The 14,900-nt window shown below is 39.2% G+C and overlaps 1 protein-coding gene across 7 annotated transcripts in view; it reads left to right on the plus strand.

Annotated features, from left to right (window-relative positions):
• The window catches only part of AKAP7 (A-kinase anchoring protein 7), a 145,294-nt gene extending 131,165 nt beyond the window's left edge, over positions 1-14,129 (plus strand). For 4 of the 7 annotated variants that reach the window (XM_064598108.1, XM_045865544.3, XM_045865547.3 and 1 more), the window contains one exon: positions 12,121-13,136. In XM_064598108.1, the coding sequence (XP_064454178.1) occupies positions 12,121-12,317 (197 nt within the window). In that variant the 3' untranslated portion in view covers positions 12,318-13,136. Of the gene's footprint in view, positions 1-12,120 lie in introns of all 7 variants that reach the window. The other 3 variants (XM_064598107.1, XM_045865543.3, XM_064598109.1) reach the window with 1 other exon arrangement.
• The last annotated feature ends 771 nt before the right edge of the window (positions 14,130-14,900 follow it).

The following is a 14,900-nucleotide window of genomic DNA, read 5'->3' on the forward strand; positions in this document are numbered from 1 at the left end:
TTTCATTCTTCTAAGCACACATTCATGCCTTTGTTATGTCTGAGAAAACCTTCCTACTCCCTCTACTCCCATGTCTGAAAACTCCTATTCACTGAGCTGAAATATCTCCTTTGTGAAAATTAACCTTGTTATCCCTTTCCAATTCCACTGAACCTTGAACATATTCTACTATTGCACTTAACCTATTGTTTTACAATCATTGTTTATTGGTCATCCTCCTAGACTGACTTCTGTGTGATCAGAGACTAGATTTTATGTATGTATGTACTTATTTATTTATTTGAGAGAGAGCAAGCAAGGGGAGAGACAGAGGAAGAGGAAAAGAGAGAATCTTGAGCAGGCTCCATACTCAGCGTGGAGCCTTATGAGGGGCTTGATCTCACGACCCTGAGATCATGACCTGAGCTGAAATCAAGAGTTGGACACTTAACCAAGTGAGCCACGCAGGCACTCTGATTTTATTTATTTTTAAATACTTAGCAATGGCACATAGTAGGCACTTAATACAATGTTTGAGTAAATTAATGATTGGCTTATAGTGAGTATTGAACTCATTCTTCTTAAATAAATTGAACTCAGATCAAATCATAATACATGTACTAATAAAATAGCTATCCTATTTCGAGAGCCTCCTATCTTCTAGGTACAATGTTAGGCACTTTCCATACCTTATCTCGAATGCTTCCAACAGCAATGCAAGGTATATTATCCTCACGAGTGGCCTATTGAAGGGAAATGTAGGTTTAGAGAGATTGTGAACAAGGTTGTGCAGGTAGAAAATGACAGAATTGGATTTCAAGCTCATACATATATATTTTTCTCTCCTTACACACATATTAGGAGTTTTGTCACATCACTACCCATAGTTCTAGCTCATCACCAAGGCTTCCAATAAGAAATGATAGCATTACAGGGCGCCTGGGTGGCTCAGTCGTTAAGCATCTGCCTTCGGCTCAGGTCGTGATCCCGGGGTCCTGGGATCGAGTCCCACATCGGGCTCCCTGCTCAGCGGGAAGCCTGCTTCTCCCTCTCCCACTCCCCTGCTTGTGCTCCTGCTCTCGCTATCTCTCTCTCTGTCAAATAAATAAAATAAAAAAAAAGAAATGATAGCATTACAGTAGAAATTGCATAGAGAACATTGTGGATCATAATAGGGGACTCAGAGAACTGATGTTACAGATAGATGGAAAAGGGAAATCTCTACAGGGCTATTATATGATGTCTGGAAAGATTTCTTTGGTAGGCTGTGTGGCCTACAACCATCCAGCAAATGTGTCTTGTCCCTTCTCTGATATGACTGTATGAAGAGCAGTCTTAAGGGCACAAGTCATAGAAAGCATCCTAAGCCATGTGATTTGGAGTCTTTGCAAGGATCCTACAAGGTTCTTACAAGGGTGTGTGGGTCAAGGGGTTGGCTTCAGGCTATGCCTTGGGGAACAATGGAGGGAAGTGAACACTCTGGAGGGGCCAGCACCAGCTGTGTTAACAAAAGGCCCGAGAGGCTCATACACGTAGTCATCATGACAGCTTTGGCTGAGCCTGTGTGGGTCGTGCCCTGGCCCACTCAGGCTGTAGGGGAACTGCCTGTTGGGATCTTATCTCCCCTTTGTTTACCCTAAGACCTATTAGTGATATTCAGTTTAACTGCATGCTGTTCACCCCCTCCAATTTAACAGTGGTGAGGATGGGGTGGATGGAGGGACACACAGTATAGTGTGGGATCCCTTGGGGGTGGAAATTATCCATTTTTCATATAAGGCATCATCTGTGCTACTGAACCCAGAATAAAACTTATAAAGACATGTTGTTTTTTTTTTCCTTTTGAAATTTATGTTATAGAAAATATTTAAAATACAGTTTTGGTATTTTGTTTCTAAAATTTTCTGGGGTGTGTGTGTGTGTGTGTTGGAGGTGGGAAGGAATTTTGGTATTTGGCAAGAGGAGGGGAGCTTTATTTACAGGACCTCTATTTCCTGCGGTGTTACAGCTAATACTTCAGGCGGATAAGTGCCAAAGGACAGTGTGAGTTTAAATGTGCACTTGGGGACAATTCTTGATCTGTCCCTCATCACAGATAAGTTGCAAGTGGTGTGCTAGGAAGTTGAGTGTGCCACCCCAGTTTTTAGAATAGCCTGCAGATCTATATTAACATTTCTTTTCATCTGAGGGTAGATGAAAGAAAAGGTAAGCTCAGTCAAAGAAAAATCTGCTGCTAAAGGGGACACAATTATGCTTCAGGAATGTGGAGGACAAAATGGTGCAAGTGATGGGAAGATGCTTCAGAAGCCTTTGTGTAGATACCACATGAAGTTCCTGAGAGTTGGGATGTGAGCTAGTGAGAACTTTTTTTTTTTAATTTAGACTTTATTTTTTTAGAGCAGATTTAGGTTCACAGAAAAATTGAGAGGAAGATACAGAGATGTCCTGTACACCCTCTGTTCCCCACATGCATAGCCTCCCGCACCATCAGTATCTCCCACCAGAGTGATACTTTGTTACAATTGATGAATCTACACTGACGCATCATTACCACCCAGAGCGTTTACTTTATAGTTCACTCTAGGTATTGTACATGCTCTGGGGCTCAGACAAGTATATAATGTCCTGTATCCATCATTATGGTATCATACAGAATATTTTCACTGCCCTAAAAATCCTCTGTGCTCTGCTTATTCATCTCTCCCCTCCCCACCCACCCCTGGCCACCACTGATCTTTTTACTGTGTCCATAGTTTTGCCTTTTCCAGAGTGTCATATAGTTGGAATCATATAATACATAGCCTTTCCAGGTTGGCTTCTTTCACTTAGTAATATGCATTTGAGGTTCTTTGGTGTCATTTTATGGCTTGATAACTCATTTCTTTTTAGCACTGAATAGTATTATTCCATTATCTGGATGTACCACAGTTTATCCATTCACCTGCTGGAGGACATCTTGGTTTCAGGTTTTGACAGTTATGAATAAAGATGCTATAAACAAAAATAAATATAAAATTGAACTAAAAGAGTTAACATGAAAAAAAAAAAGATGCTGTTAACACCCATGTGCGGGTATTTGTGTGGACCTAAGTTTTCAGCTACTTTGGGCAAATACTAATGCATGTGCTTGCTTGACTGTATGATAAGAATATGTTTAGTTTTTGTAAGAAACCATCCTCTGTCTTCCAAAGTGGCTGAAACATTTTGCATTCCCACCAGCAATGAATGAGAATTTCTGTAGCCCCGTATGCTTGCAAGCATTTGGTGTTGTTGGTGTTCTGGATTTTGGCCATTCTAATAGGTGTGTACTGATGTCTCGTTGTTGTTTTAATTTGCATCTCCCTGATGGCTTATGATGTGGAACATCTTTTCATATGCTTACTTGCCATCTATATGTCTTTTTTGGTGATTTTCTATTAAGACCTTTGGCCTATTTTTTAAGTGAGTTGTTTGTTTTCTTATTGTTGAGTTTTGAAGAGTTCTTCGCATATTTTGGATAATAGTTCTTTTTAAAAATATTTTCTCCCATTCTGTGGCTTGTATTCCCATTAGCTTGACATTTTCATTTTCCACAGAGCGGAAGGTTTTAATTTTAATGAAGTCTAGCTTATCAGTTATTTCTTTAATGGGTTGTATCTTTGGTTTTATATCAAAAAAGTCGTTGTACCCAAGGTCATCCAGATTTTCTCTTATGTTATCTGCTAGGAGTTTTATAGTTTTGCATTTTATAATTAGGTCTGTGATGCATTTGAGTTAATTTTTGTGAAGGCTTTGAGGTCTGTGTCTAGATTCATTATTTTGCACATATGTGGATGTCCAGTTGTTCCAGCATCATTTGTTAAAGAGACTGTCCCCCTGTATTGCTTTTGCTCCTTTTTGAAAGATCAGTTTTTGTGTGGGTCTATTTCTGTGCTCTCTCTGTTCTGTTCCAATGATATATTTATCTATTCTTTTATCAATACCAGACTGTCTTATTACAGTTTTATAGCTAGTCTTGACGTTGGGTAGTGTCAGTCCTCCAACTTTGTTCTCTTCCTTTAATATTGCATTAGCTACTATGTTATTTTTTCCTCTCCACAGAAACTTTAGAATCAGTTCATTGTTATCCATAAAATAATTTGCTGGGATTTTGATTGGGACAGTTGAGTACTTTTAGTGTGGTTGTACTTTCTCCCTTAGTCTTACATGGCATTGTAAGCAAGATTTCTTTTATTTTCTTTTATAAATCTTAGCATGATTTATTCTTTTTTAAAGAGAGATTTTATTTATTTATTTGAGGGAGAAAGGAGAGAATGTGAACTGGTGGAGGGGCAAAGGGGGAGAGAGAGGGAGGGAATCTCAAGCAGACTCCACGCTGAGCACAGAGCCAGATGTGGGGCTCAATCCCACGACCCTGAGATCATGACTGAGCCTTAACCAAGAGTCAGACACTTAACAGACTGAGCCACCCAGTCACTCCTCTCATGATTTAGTCTTGTCAAGACAAATAGATATTTGTGGTGGGTGGGGAATGGTGATGGTTCCTGAAGCCCACTGTGTGACATCAACTAAGCAATTAACTCACACAGAAGGACAGCTGAACCATATTAATGTTGATCTTAAATTATTCTAGTAGGTAGAACATATTTTTATTACCACAAAGGAATTTACTTTTTTTTTTTGACCACAAAAATAAATTTTCTCTCTACATTGGGTCGGTATCAGAGATTTCAGGTATTATAACAAAAATAGAATCATGGGTGCGTACAGTGGATTAATGGTGTTATAATTCTTAGAGTGTGGAATTGCTTACTTGAAATTTGTTGAAAATTTAGGTCTTTTTCAGGGACAGTACTTTATTTGGTGGGCTTAACAGAATTTCTCATTGCCTTTCTTTTATATTTTTAGTATTCCCCTAAGAAATTGATTGAAGATATTCTGGGGGAGACTTCTAAAATAACAGTGTCAAAGACAAAGTTTAATCTGTCACTTTAAGTAGGTATGATATTAAATAACCCAACTAGACCAAGAAAGAAAATTTTATCAAGAATTTGCTTCATAGGTTGGAAATATTTTTTGCATGCAAAAAATATTGGAATATCAGAAGATAATTTGTGTACCCTGCAATGGAATGTTGAAATGCTATTTAAAATTTTTTTAATTTAATTTAATTTTATTATGTTATGTTAGTCACCATACATCATTAGTTTTTGACGTGATTCATGATTCATTGTTTTTGTATAACACCCAGTGCTCCATGCAGTACGTGCCCTTCTTAATACCCAACACCGGGCTAACCAATCCCCCCACCCCCATCCTCTCTAAAACCCTCAGTTTGTTTCTCGGAGTCCATAGTCTCTCATGGTTCATCTCCCCCTCCGATTTCCCCCCCTTCATTTTTCCCTTCCTTCTCCTAATGTACTCTATGCTATTCATTATGTTCCACAAATAAATGAAACCATATGAAAATTGACTTTCTCTGCTTGACTTATTTCACTTAGCATAATCTCCTCCAGTCCCATCCATGTTGATGTAAAAGGGTATTCTTCCTTTCTGATGGCTGAGTAATATTCCATTGTATATATGGACCATATCTTCTTTATTCATTCATCTGTTGAAGGGCATCTCAGCTCTCTCCACAACTTGGCTATTGCGGATATTGCTGATATGAACATTGAGGTGCATATGGCCCTTCTTTTCACTACATCTGTGTCTTTGGGGTAAATACCCGGTAGTGCAATTGCCGGGTCATAGGGTAGCTCTATATTTAATTTTTTGAGGCACCTCCACACTGTTTTCCAAAGTGGCTGTACCAACTTGCATTCCCACCAACAGTGTAAGAGGGTTCCCCTTTCTCCATACCCTCTCCAACTTTTGTTTTTTCTTGCCTTGTCAATTTTTGCCATTCTAAGTGGTGTAAGGTGGTATCTCAGTGTGGTTTCGATTTGAATTTCCCTGATGGCTAATGATGATGAACATTTTTTCATGTGTCTGTTAGCCATTTGTATGTTTTCTTTTGAGAAGTGTCTGTTCATGTCTTCTGCCCACTTTTTGACTTGATGATTTGTTTTTTGGGTGTTGAGTTTGAGAAGTTCTTTATAGATCTTGGAAATCAGCACTTTGTCTGTAGTGTATCTTCTCCCATTCTGTGGGTTGCCTCTTTTTTTGTTGACTGTTTCCTTTGCTGTGCAGAAGTTTTTTATCTTGATGAAGTACCAAAAGTTCATTTTTGCTTTTGCTTCACTAGCCTTTGGAGATGTATCTTGAAAGAAATTGCTGTGGCCGATGTCAAAGAATGAAACTTGACCATTCTCTAACACCATACACAAAGATAAACTCAAAATGGATGAAAGACCTCAATGTGAGACAGGAATCCATCAGAATCCTAGAGGAGAACATAGGCAGTAACCTCTTTGAAATGCTATTTTAAACTAGGCTTCAGGTAAAAGGAAGGTAGCCATTTATCTTAGAGGTCACTGTGGAGACCTACATTTATTCAAGTAGTAGGCAGAAGAAAAATACAGTATAATTTTAATCTTAAGCTGCCTCTTGTTAGTTAAGTTGAACTAAGTCTGTTGAAAGTGGGACTACAAATATGGTCTTACTGGAATAGAGATACATGTTTTTAGAATTGCTGCCCACTTTCAAGGCTCTCTGATGAACCTTCCAGTAGGGTATTCCTTGAGGTGACATAGAATAGTCTTGAGTATGCTTTGTGGAAATCATAAGGTGGAATTCAGGACAGATCTGGAAGATTCATTTATAAATTTCTTTGCTTTTTCGGTTGATTGGTTAGTTATTGTAGATGGTTAATATTTGTCCCATAGGCTGGATATTTTGTCATATTGACCAGGTTTATCAAGCCAAGTGGTTGGAGATTTTCACACGACTATTTAGATTACTCTGGAATTCTCTGCTCTTGCTTTAAATTTTTTTTTTCTTCTTGCTTTAAATTAATATTAAATGTAGATTTCTGGCCAAGGTGTGCTATCCTTATAGCAAGATAGCAACATTTAAAGTCCTTTAAGGACTTTAATCAACAGTTCATTGGACTGAAAAATATTTGTTGAGCTCTCATGAGTGAGGGATGACGGAGAAGCCTAGGACATGGTTTCTCTACTCAAGACCAGATCTTTAGCAGAGTGGACACTCAATCAGTAGTTGTTGAATAAATATATTAATAAATAATGCTCATAATTTGTGAAGAAACTAAGAAAGGAAAACCAGCAGGACTTTGTTTTGTCCTCTGCTGAGTCCCGTAGGCTAGAATAGCCAGGCATATTGTAGGTCCTCGGTGCCTATGTGAATGAATGACCGAATGACCATGTACCATCCCTGCAGCCAGAGTTCTTGGAGCCTCTTCCAGCTGGGTTAGTCAGGGAAGGCTTCATGGAGCAAAGGGATTTTGATGAGCGAAAGGGAGGGCCATCTAGAAATAGAGGATGGTGTGGAGGCTCCTCACGAGAGGTTGGAAGCTGGCAGTGGAAGCACAGCAATGGTGGCCGACCACCAAAGGTAAATTTTAGAAAGCTTAGGAAAACGGGTTTAAATTTTCCTGTAGAGACAATGGAGACTAAAAAGGACAGTTTAGAAATATTAATCTAGAGAAGAGAAATTTTAAAAAGCACTTTGTTGGGGCTTGGTGATTAAATGGGTCACCGTTTAATGAGGGAAATGAAGCAGTTAGAGATGGTGACAATCTTGTTTTGAGCTTGGTTGACTTGGTTAATAGTAAAAGCATAATCAGAAATAGGAAAGTCAGAAGGGAAAAATTAACATTTTGTGGGAAGGTTTTTGTGTTTTAAACCTCTTAGCGTTTGAAGTAATGGGAATACTTCATAGTAGACTGAGAAAAATCTCAGAAACACAGATTATTTGACCTGAGGCGTCTTAGGGAGTGAGTTATGATTAGACTCCAGTACAGCCCTCTGTCTTACTGATGATGTGTCAGTGATGTGATGACTGATGTTATCTTAAAACTGATGAGTGTAGGAAACAATCTGGAGGAATGCGTTCTCTGGCCTAGGTGCATGGCACAAGTAGGGTGACGGATGCGGTCATTTCCAGTGTTCTGGAGGGCACTTAGAGTATACCTTCATTTGCAGTTTGATTTTCCCCTTTTTAATGTTTTTATGGCTTTTTGTTGTTTTGTTTTGTTTTGTTTTGTTAGAGAGCGAGAGTGTGTGAGCATGAACTGGTGGGGGTGGGGCTAAGGGAGAGAGAGAGAATCTTAAGCAGACTCCCTACTAAGCGTGGAGCCCAATGCAGGGCTCCATCTCACCACCCTGAGATCATGACCTGAGCTGAAATCAAGAGTCGGGCGCTTAACCGACTGAGCCAGCCAGGCGCCCCACCCTTTTAAGTTTGAAGAGCCATTATACAAATAGTTCCAGATAGGTAACACATTTGGAGGTATCAGCTATACAGTATAAACACTATCTTGTAAGATTAAGATAAAGTCCTTTAAGTATTACACAATATGTTCATTCCTTCTTACTAATAAAAAGAGTCTTAAATTGCCCGCAAATATGGTATCAGTAATGAATTTCTTTTTTTTTTTTAAAGATTTTATTTATTTGACAGAGAGAGAGATAGCGAGAGCAGGAGCACAAGCGGGGGAGTGGGAGAGGGAGAAGCAGGCCCCCCGCAGAGCAGGGAGCCCGATGTGGGACTCGATCCCAGGACCCTGGGATCATGACCTGAGCCGAAGGCAGACGCTTAACGACTGAGCCACCCAGGCGCCCAGTAATGAATTTCTTTATCTTTCTTTTGATAATATCCTGATGTATTTATGTTCAGTAACTTCTATGTAGATATTATGGAGTTGAAGCTTACTCAATTCTAAGCATATTTTGCACCACAAATGTTCTTTCTAGAACTTTTGATCATGAGTCTTGAGTGCCATATTGCCACTTCTGAGGGGAAAGCAGTTGCTAAGGGCTCCCACTGGTAGCAAGTCTAGATGAGTCTTTAAGCTATCTCTCATCTGCTTGGATGTTTCTAGGAATGATGGTTATAAACAGAGTTGGTCCTGGACATGTGTTAAATAGAAGTGGTGGGGCTCAGAAGGAGGGTTGGAGACCAATTCTCACCCTTAGCATATGTGCTTTTGTACTTAATCCCTGTCATATGTAAGGATAGAAGGTAATTATCCATCCTCCAGCTCACACCCTTAGTAACTACCTGTCCCAGATCTGAGGGTGCGAGCACAACACTGGGCTTTTGCCTTCTGGAGGCCATGGGTGATATTCCAAAACTGAGCTGACCTTTATGTGTGAGCAGTCTAGTTACTTCTTTTTCTTCCCCAGCTTTATTGAGATATAATTGACATATGACACTGTGTAAGTTTAAGGTACAGAATGTGATGATTTGATACACCTATAGATTGCAAAGTGTTTGCCACAAAGACATTAGTGAACACATGCTTTACTTCACATAATTATATTTTAAGATTGTTGGTATAGTGAGAACATTAAAGCTCTACTCTCTTGCAGCATTCACGTGTATGATATAGTGTTGTTAACTATAATTGCCATGCTGTCCATTAGATCCCCAGAACTTACTCATCTTATAACTGAAAATTTGTGCCCGTTGGCCAACATTCCTCATTTTTCTACTCTTGCTCAGTCCCTGGCAACCACCATTCTACTTTCTGTTTCTTTGAGTTCAGTGTTTCTAGATTGCACATATAAATGAGATCACACAGTATTTGTCTTTCTCTGACTTCTTTCCCTTAGCATAATGCCCTCAAGTTCCATCCATGTTGTCACAAATGGCAGGATTTCCTTCTTTTAATGGCTGAATATTTCATTTTATATAAATACCACATTTCATTTTCTTTATCCATTCATCAGTGTACACTTAGGTTGTTTTCTTGTCTTAGCTATTGTGAGATATATTGTGATGAACATGGGAGCACAGATATCTTGTTGGGATTATGATTTCATCTTCTTCAGATATATACCTAGAAGTGGGATCACTGGATCATATGGTCATTCTACTTTTAATTTTTTGAGAACCTTCCATACCGTTCTCCATCATAGCTGCACCAATTTACATTTCCATCAGTAGTGCACAAGGGTTCCCTTTCTTCCACATCCTTGCCAGTATTTGTTACCTCTTATTTTTTTGATAATAACTATTTAATAGGTGTGAAGTGATATCTCACTGTGGTTTTGATTTGCATTTCCCTGATGATTAGTGATATTGAGCACTTTTCATGTACTTGTTAACCATTTGTATATCTTACTTGGAAAAGTGTCTATTCACATCCTCTGCCCATTTTTAAATTGGATTGTTTGTGTTTTTGCTATTGAGTTGTATGAGTTCCTTATGTATTTTGAATACTAACCCCTTCTCAGATATATGATTTGCAAATATTTCCTCCCATTCTGTAGATTGCCTTTCATTTTGTTGATTGTTTCTTTTGCTGCGCAGAAGATTTTTAGTTTGATATAGTCCCACTTGCTGATTTTTACTTTCATTGCTTGCTCTTTGATGTCATCCAAAAAAATCATTGCTAAGACCATTGTCAAGCAGCTTTTTTTCCTTTGTTTTCTTCTAGAAGTTTTCTGGTTTTAGGTCTTATGTTTAAGTCCTTAATCCATCTTGAGTTAATGTTTGTGAGTGTGCATAAGATAGGAGTCCAGTTTCATTATTTTGCATGTGGATGCCCAGTCTTCCAAGCACCATTTATCGAAGAGGCTATCCTTTCGCCATTGTGTTTTCTCGGCTCCATTGTCAAATATTAGTTGACCATATATGCATGAGTTTATTTCTGGGCTCTAGATTCTGCTCCATTGGTCTATGTGTCTGTTTTTATGCTAATACCATACTGTGTTGATTATTGTTGGATGTTCTGTATATATCTGTTAGGTCCATTTGATTTAAAGTATAGTTCAAGCCCACATGATTTTCTGTCTGGATGATCTATTCATTGTTGAAAGTAGAATATTAAAGTCTCATACTATTATTATAATATGCTGTCTGTCACTCACTTGAGATCTATTAGTATTTGTTTATCATATTTAGGTGCTCGAATGTCTTTCCCTTCAGTCATCTGCCTTTCTGGGTCAACAGCTCAGTGGAAGGAGATGAGGGACTAAATGGGCATGAGAGATGAGCTCCTTGTGTTTTTTCCCAGTTAATGGAGACAAGGAAGAGAGTGAGTGGGAAATGTCTAGCATAGGAGGAATAGGTGAGAATCAGCCCTTTTGCAGTAAAATGAAAGGTAGAATAATTAAACCTTGATCATCACTAGCAGGGAAATAAAATGGCCATAAAGTATTTTTTTAAAAGATTTTATTTATTTATTTAAGAGGGAGAGAAAGAGAGAAAATGAGCGAGTGAGCAAGAGCACAAGAGCAGGGGGAGGGTGAAGCAGACTCCCCTGCTGAGCAGGGAGCCCAATGCAAGGTTCAATCCCAGGACGCTGGGATCATGACCTGAGCGGAAGGCAGATGCTTAACGGACTAAGCCACCCAGGTGCCCCGTGGCCGTAAAGTATTAACATCTAGTAATTTACTCTCATCATCCTAACTCTTGAAGAGTTTCTTATTTCTTAAATTGCAGTGATCGCACTGAGAGTAAAAAGAATATTAGTTTTACAAGCTTATTTTAAACCAGTTCCTAGCAGTAGTAACTGCCTTTGTCTTTCTGGGCGTGCTGAGAGTTGATTAACAACCAACCTATGGGCCAAACATTTAAAACACTAGGGATCCTAAGTAGTTAGTTGATTGGGAAATCTTGATCGCCTGACATTTGGCAGTGGCGAAGGAAAAGCAGACGCAGATCTAGTTGGTGAATTCACGTGCCTGAGGCTCCAGGTGATGGGCACATGGACTTTAATAGTAGCAAATAGCCATGGATGAGAGAAGAACAATAATTCTAGAAATGGGAAGCTTCCAGCATGGCGAGGTGGCATATTTTTAGATTGGGGTTAATGAACTACTTTTCAATCTGAAATCTTCAGGAATAGGCAGTTTCCTGTTTCTGCAAATACCAAATGAAAGGCCAAGCCATTATTCTTGGATTTATAGGTCCAATTTACCAGATTGAAAGGACACTTGCTCTCTTTAACTAAGCGAACTAGCCGGCCCCTGCATGCCGAGTTTCTGTGGCAGTATGACCTCAGTGACCTCTCTTCTCTATTGTGGAATGTAGGTGATAAGAATGGAAGTGAGCCCGATGATGCTGAACTGGTAAGGCTCAGTAAGAGGCTGGTGGAGAACGCGGTGCTCAAGGCTGTCCAGCAGTATCTGGAAGAAACACAGAACAAAAGCAAGCCAGGGGATGGGAGCTCTGTGAAAACTCAAGAGGCTGATAGGAATGGCACTGACAGTGACAACAACAGGAAGTGAGAGCCCAGTGCAGGCAGGCCCCCGCTGCTCCGTGAGAAGCATCCCGCTCCCCTCTGCTGGGTCAACGGACTAATTTGCATTGTGCTGTTTCAGTGTCTCTTGTCCAATCTGTGGAGATTGCCCACCACTTTCATGATCAATGTGTTCGCATTTCTGAAACAGAAGAGAAATGGAGTGCTGGGACTAGCAGAGGAAATTAACTTACAGAAGAATGGCCCAAGTTTCACTTGCCCTCCGCCATGGCCGAGGGAGAGGGAACTTTGGGTTATGCCTCGTGGACTCAAATTAAAGGCCATGGAAAGGGCCTGGCCATCAATGGAATACTGCCATTTATATTGCTTAGCAGGGCATTTGACCACTTTATCTGAGGCCAAAACACACACACAGCTAACAAGTGCTAAGTTTAAATAATCACTGTTGAAATCGTTTTCCATACTGTTGGTCCATAATGTCTCACGTCCGTCCTACATCTGCTGTTGCTAAGCGTTGATTTTTATTTACAGTAAATTGGTTTCGTGCAAATGATATATTTTTGGCAAAATGCAACCTTTTCTATAAAACGTGGGCAACATCTTACAGGTTTCTTTTAACCTTCTTTTGATAAGTCTGTGTGCCATATTTCATGTTTTTCACTGACATTTGTATGTAAAATGTATTATATAATTTTTTTTCCATAGGCAAGAAACCTATTGGACTCCGGGACTTAATTAATGAAGCTTTGCGTCGAGAAAGGATGAGTCTGAAGTCCAAAGTGAAACAGATAAAGGAACTTTTGTTAAAGCCTGAGACTCAGGCCAGGATTAGGAGGGAGCTTTTTGAAGGAAGATCTGTTAACAACAGTAATCAAGGAAACCAGGTTGATTTCAGTACAACTTTGACATAAGGTCTACATTACTACCATGGTACCCTACTTACTCAATGCAACCTTGTCAGATTATTTCATAGCTCTTTGGTAAATACCAAAGAACTGTTCTGATAGTGTCTACACAACAGGAAGCCAGCATTTGGTAAGGAATTAACAATTTCTTGCCAAAGAAAACTGATTCTGCTCTGTTACGTTTAAAGCTAAACTTGTGTTTCAGCATGTTTGTTTCTGTAATATCAAGAGTTATTTTATAGAAAGGACTTAATTAGCTGTTGTGAGATGTTTCTTGGGTTCTCACAGATAACACATACAGACTGTGAAAAATCATTTACGTACAAAAAATACAGTATTTTAAGGGTCACTTGCCTTCTGTTGATGTGATTTTTATTATTAAATCAGAAGTAGTATTGTCCACACAAGTCTATACCTAGTGTTACTTTTAATGGGAATTTGAATGTTTATTGAACACTAGTACTTGAATGAACATTTCTAAGTGTAATTATTACAATTACTGGTTAAGAATGTTTTATAATATCCATATGTATTATTTTTCAATGATCAAAATGTAGTTTGCTTTTTCATTTCTTAATGAGTAAATGTTTGGGATTTTTATTTTCTACTTTTCTGAAGATAAGCCCTAGGTCTTACTGTATCCCTTATAATCTGAATTTGTTTGCACTGGTTCATTTTTAAAGACAATTCTTGAAAAATTTCCCCCCATATGATAATCATTGGTAACAGCTTTTTCTATAGTCATTGCAAAATTGCTGCTACTAAGAGATCATGATGGAGGGGAAATTGGAGATCAAATATGTAATCATTTCAAATGTAAAATCCAGTTTACTCATGGATTTTAGCTATTTTTTCACTGGGTAAATTCGACATTTATTTATAAATGAGTTTATGCATTTTCATGCCTCTTAATAAATGTACTGTTTTCCCTTGTTGCCTCTCCTCACTTTCTTTCTCATTCTTGGAAGTTGTTGGCTCTGTGCTGGCAGAAGGAAGTCATAAACAGGAGCTCGGATAGTTGTAGTGTTTCTTCACCTTTATTTATGTCCTCCTCCTTCATGCTCAGAGAGCAGTTGCCAGAATACCTTTCAACTTCAGATTTTTAGATCACCTCAAATCAGTCAGCTTCACAGAGAATTAACAACAGAACATTAAATGCAAAGAAAATCTAAATAGCATCCCACAAACTGCTAATTATGTGTCAGTGAAGTGACAGCAGGAGCAAAGATGAAAGGAGCGGATCCTTCCAAATGTAAGACAGGGAGCTGCTTACCATGAAATCCCTTGAAAGGTAGAGGGCTTTCCTGCTCGAAGACAGCTTCCTTAAAAAAACCTGTGAGATAGGAAGCAAAGATATTTTGGGGCCCACCTTGTTTTTCAAATGAAGAAACAGACTCGAGGAGACTGAGTGCCTAACGCAAGGCCGCTGCTGCTGGGAGCTGGCCGTGAGCGACAACCCGACGCCCCTTCTCAACGTTCCAGGGCTGTTTTCACTGTCCTCTAATTCAGGGTAACAGGATTTCAGGAGAAATAGCTCTTCTCAGCCTCTATCCATAAATATCTTTATCCTCAAGGAGCTGGTTCAGTCCTTCCAAACAACTTGAAAGGCTGAAAGAGTGTCCTTTTTTGCCATCTGGGGTCACAGGTCTTTAGTTAAGAATCATCGCTTCCATTGGTTCCATGTCTGTGCACCAGATGATTTAGGC

The sequence above is a fragment of the Mirounga angustirostris genome, unplaced genomic scaffold (assembly GCF_029215605.1).
Source record: "Mirounga angustirostris isolate CCGP_5_RB_7025 unplaced genomic scaffold, mMirAng1.0.hap1 SCAF_8, whole genome shotgun sequence".
Taxonomy (NCBI): domain Eukaryota; kingdom Metazoa; phylum Chordata; class Mammalia; order Carnivora; family Phocidae; genus Mirounga; species Mirounga angustirostris.